Source organism: Budorcas taxicolor, unplaced genomic scaffold (genome assembly GCF_023091745.1).
Source record: "Budorcas taxicolor isolate Tak-1 unplaced genomic scaffold, Takin1.1 scaffold332, whole genome shotgun sequence".
Taxonomy (NCBI): domain Eukaryota; kingdom Metazoa; phylum Chordata; class Mammalia; order Artiodactyla; family Bovidae; genus Budorcas; species Budorcas taxicolor.
Genome location: NW_026292103.1, coordinates 127,630 through 132,864, shown reverse-complemented (window position 1 = coordinate 132,864; position 5,235 = coordinate 127,630). Strand labels below are relative to the sequence as shown.

Here is a 5,235-nt window from a genome sequence, read left to right as displayed (position 1 = left end):
GATCTTGATTTTTCTTGTACATTATTAATCCTATTTAGATATCTATGAAAGTGATCAAATTGTTTAATTTTAGCAGTATGTAGTCATCAAATGTTTCATGACTTCAGTGTTACTCTGGACAAACTGAATAGCTCAAGCTGTTCATGAATTTGTAGTTTTAAAAATTTTTTACCATAAAAATCAATTCAAATCAATTTGAATCAATTCTAATGAGGTGAATGAACCTTAGAACCTATTATTCAGAGTAAGTCAGAAAGAGAAAGACAAATATCATATTCCAACGCATATACACGGAATCTAAAAAAAATGGTACTGAAGAATTTGTTTACAGGGCAATGGTGGAGAAACACATACAGAATAGACTTATGGACTTGGGGAGAGGGGAGGAGAGGGTGAGATGTATGGAAAGAGTAACATGGAAACTTACATTACCATAAGTAAAATAGATAGCCGACAGGAATTCGATATATGGCTCAGGAAACTCCAACAAGGTTTCTGTATCAACCTAGAGGGGTGGGATGGGGAGGGAGGTTCAAAGAGAGGGGATATATGTATACCTATGGCTGATTCATGTTGAGGTTTGACAGAAACAACAAAAGTCTATAAAGCAATTATCCTTCAATAAAAAATTTAATTTAAAAATTTTTTTCTATATTCTTGGCTTTTGATACTCATATTATCTAATTGTATTATTTTAACTATATTATTTTAAATAGATGTAGTTTTATTATATAGAATATTATATGCCTCATTTGTATATTTTTTAATTCTTTTTGCATATAGAATATGTTTTTCAGAGGAACAAAAGGGATATTAGTAGCTTCTTAGCTTCTTTTCTTTACTTTCCAAGGGAATTACCTTTAGAATTACAGGGAGTTTTTGATAAAGAGGAGGTGGATGTTAAAGTTGAAGATAAGAAAAATGAAGTATGTATGTCAACAAAGCCTGTGTTTCAGCCCTTCTCAGGACAAGGTCACAGACTGGGAAGGTGAGTAGGCTCATGGTCTGTGCTTTTAATAAGCAGAGGCTTGGCTAATATTTGGCTTTTAATTATTTCACTATGTAGACCACATATATAGAGTTTATCATTTCTCCCACTGAAAATGAGATTTTTTTTTCATTGTAACTTTTATGAGAACTTCTAAATCATATTCACCTTAGTGAAAATAACACAAGCTGGCACTACACTTAAAAATCATGAAGGCTTTTTTTGGTTTTATCAGATCAAAAGGGCCTGGTTTAATAAGGACATTGGACAAAATTGTGTGGGTAAATCATTTTTTCTCCCTGGCACCCACCACTTGAGCTTTGCCATTAATGTCATAGGGTATATAGGCTAGCTTTGGGAGATAGTATTCTGTAACCAATGCCTTCAGCATTGCATTCCTCCAATCAGTATCTGAATTTTGAAGTAATACAAGTGAAATAATGCCTGATAAAGTTAGTATCAAAGCCTTTAATTATTTTCAGACTTTGCAGTCTTCATCTTATCTAGTTATGCCTGTGACAGAATGTGCAAAGAGGTTAAATATAGGATTGCTTCTTATTTTTATGAATTCTCATGTATGAATTATCAAGATTGGTATGGTATATACATGCATATTCATCCACAAGTATAAAAATATTCAAGTGTGACCTTCAGAGTGATGAAGAAGTACTTTATCTCGTTTATAACCCAAGGACTGTTCTCTACAGAGAACTTATTTCTTCTAGAAATTTTAACCTGGGACATAGGTAAAGTCCGTGGATCTGTCAGCACTATAAAATTGTTCTGGAAGGCACTATTCAAATATATATGTACTTAAGTAGTATTCAAGTATACTTATATAACACTCTACAGTCGTACATATTACTTGGATATGCATAATTTCATTAAATTCCTATAATCATCATCTATGATAGATACAACTGATACTAATATATTTATGTGTTAGTGGGGGAACAGCTGTGACTGGCTAAAATCTTCCTAAAATCTATACTCCCTGTAAAAGTTTTAGAGTAATTGTTTAATGATAAAGTTCTGCTTGCTGAAAAACACCCATCTGATTTGTTGTATGGATTTTCCTAGTGCTACACCAAAAATTGTTTCTAAAGCTAAGAATATTGAAGTTGAGAATAAAAATAAGTTGTCTGCTGTCCCACTAAACAATCTGGAACCCATCACTAATATACAGATCTGGTTAGCCAACGGGAAAAGGATTGTCCAAAAATTTAACATTTCTCACAGGTGAGTCTTCTATTTCATTATTTGTCTGATTCCGCGCCCCCCCCCCCCCGAGTTTTAATAATATTTCTTCTTTTCAAGTCACTCAATAGTTATTTTTAAGAACTAACCAAGAATCTTAATAAATAGTTCTCTAAACATAATGTATCATGACAATGGAAATTCTTGGACGTTAATGAAATATTTTTGATTTTTTTCCACTTATTTCATTAGTTTTATGGCTTAACTAGATATATAATTTTAAAAGAATTATTTTCAATATGTTTTTAAGTAGACCTTTTAGCATTATGTGTATATTGTGTCTCAGTCGTGTCCTACTCTGTGCGACCCCATAGACGGCAACCCACCAGGCTCCTCCGTCCATAGGATTTTCCAGGCAAGAATACTGGAGTGGGCTGCCATTGCCTTCTCCATTATTAATTGTATAAAAAGAATGAAAATACAGGAAAGTCCTGAAAGAAACTGAAGTCAATTTAAATTTCATCGCCTAGAGATCATCACTATTACTACTTTGATAAATTTTTCTAGTCATTCATCTCTTCTTAATTTTTTTCATTTTATTTAAAGTAGGAACATATTGTTTGTAGGTTTTCTTCTTTATTTAAAAGCATTTAAAATTTGGGAAGGAGATATTATACATGTAAAATATTCTATACATATGTGCTTGGTTAAAATAGTAATAGTGAAATAACTTATGTACTGCTGCTGCTGCTAAGTCGCCTCAGTCGTGTCGGACTCTGTGTGACCCCATAGACGGCAGCCCACCAGGCTCCCCCATCCCTGGGATTCTCCAGGGAAGAACAGTGGAGTAGGTTGCCATTTCCTTATCCAGTGCATGAAAGTGAAAAGTGAAAGTGGAGTCGCTCAGTCGTGTCCGACTCCTAGCGACCCCATGGACTGCAGCCCACCAGGCTCCTCCATCCATGGGATTTTCCTGGCAAGAGTACTGGAGTGGGTTGCCATTGCCTTCTCCGAACTTATGTACTACCTCGCTCAAAACATATGCCAATATATCTTATTTGCCTTTCCATGATCTTATCTGTTTCCTTTTGTGCAAGAGAGAAATCTGTTGTAAATCTGTGTTAATTATTTTTGATGAACTGTGTATGTCCTCTCCCTCTTCAAGTATACACACATATACTTACATGTAATAACTGAGCTGCCTTTAAGATTGCAGTGATTATATTACATTATAGTGTTCCTGATACTAATTGAAAATAGGCCTGCACCAGGTTAAGTGTTTTCTTAACTAGATTTGCATACAACATCACCTGGTATGGAAGAGATAAAGCCCATGTCTGTGTAGGGTTACTGACTGGACCGTTTCTGATCCATGCAGAGCTAGTTATGTTGATTTTTCTGTTATATAAATTTTTAGGCATATGCAAAAGTGAGAAGATATAATGATCCATCACTAAGTTCCCACTAAATTATGTTTAAGAAAATCCCATACTTCACCTTAAATTAGCTAATTCAGGTTTTCATAAAATTACATTAATAGTTTGTGCTATTTTACAGGATAAGCCACATCAAAGACTTCATCGAAAAATACCAGGGATCTCAGAGGAGTCCTCCCTTTTCCCTGGCAACTGCTCTTCCTTTCCTCAAATTGCTAGATGAAACACTCACACTGGAAGAAGCTGATTTACAGAATGCTGTAATCATTCAGAGACTCAAAAAAACCGCTGAACCTTTTAAAGAACTTTCATAGCATTGATTTTTGATATACTAAGTGGAAAGTTTCCCCAAAAATGATGGTCATAAGTGGACATGCAAATCAAAACAAGGGAAAGTCAGATTTTCTGGGTTTTACACTGTTTCAATTCCCTGCTGTAAGTACAAGTTAGGAAAGTAAACTATTACTGGAAACTATATTCAGTGAACTTTTTCCAGAAGGCTACTCAGAAAGAAAAATATACTTATTTTCAAATATCATTTATTCAACATAAGATATATTCAATAACATCATTTAAAATCTTACTATGGTATAAAGTAGGAAATATGTGCACAGCATCTTTCATTAAAATATCATTCCCAAACAGCAATGATGTGTTTAAATGTTAGCTGTCTCAGATTTTTTAAATGGCAATACATTAAAAAATTGTACATGGCAGGTTAAAAGCATCAGTGTAATTTTCTTATATCTGCGATACAATCAAAGGCTGAAAGGGTCTGCTTTTACCACAGCTAAACCTCAGAAGTGTTCCGAATTTGAGTACTCCAACAATCGAATATTAACAGTATCTGGGATGTACTTTCATTTAAGAATAAAACTGTGTAGCTTAGTATAATGTCAGTATCAATGTGCCAACTCATATTTCAACATTTTAAAAATGTGTAGATTTAAAAGAATTCTTTTTTTCTCTAGGAACCTGTTTATTCCCTACTTTATTTTCTTTCAAAAACTAGGGGTTTGTTTTTAGCTGACATTTGGAGTGAGCCATTTGTTTGGCACCACTCACATAGAATCTAATGCTGATGTTGTCACCTTACTAATTAACATTTTAAAAATGCGTCATGTGAAATGTGGTTTTCTATTTCATACATCAGTTGGCCTGTTTATATATTAAAGGATTGTTTATTACGTTAGATGTCACTAAGGAAAACCTGCTTCACATCTTAGATTTTTAACTAAAACTGATTCGACTTGAGTATTTCACTGTCAGATTAAATCCTCTTGCCTGAAAATAAGTTTAAGAAGCTTTTGGCAGATGATCTGTTGAATCATATTTAAAGTGAAATATACATTGAGTATGCCAAGGAATGAAGCAACGGGGCCTATCAGCAGTAATGTTCATAGGGTACTGAATGCCTGCTGGAAAGAGAAGCTCTCAAACTTTTTGGTCCCAAGACCTTTTGTTTATGTGTGTTACACATATTAATGTTATATTTAAAATAAAAGGTTATAAAATATTTATTCACTAAAAACGTGTTAATGTAAAGAACATTTTCGTGAAAAATGTCATTTTCCAAAATGTCAAAAGATGGAGGGGGAAATGTGGCATTGTATT

General features: G+C 33.8%; 1 protein-coding gene across 1 annotated transcript; it reads left to right on the top strand.

Annotated features, from left to right (window-relative positions):
* Positions 1 to 850: 850 nt before the first annotated feature.
* On the top strand, positions 851 to 4,443 carry LOC128071294 (UBX domain-containing protein 2A-like; the record flags this gene model as incomplete). The annotated part of the gene is made up of 3 exons (XM_052664174.1): positions 851 to 988; positions 2,069 to 2,227; positions 3,743 to 4,443. Coding segments are annotated over 3 exons (490 nt in total), but the record flags the coding sequence as incomplete, so codon positions are not given.
* Positions 4,444 to 5,235: the final 792 nt, after the last annotated feature.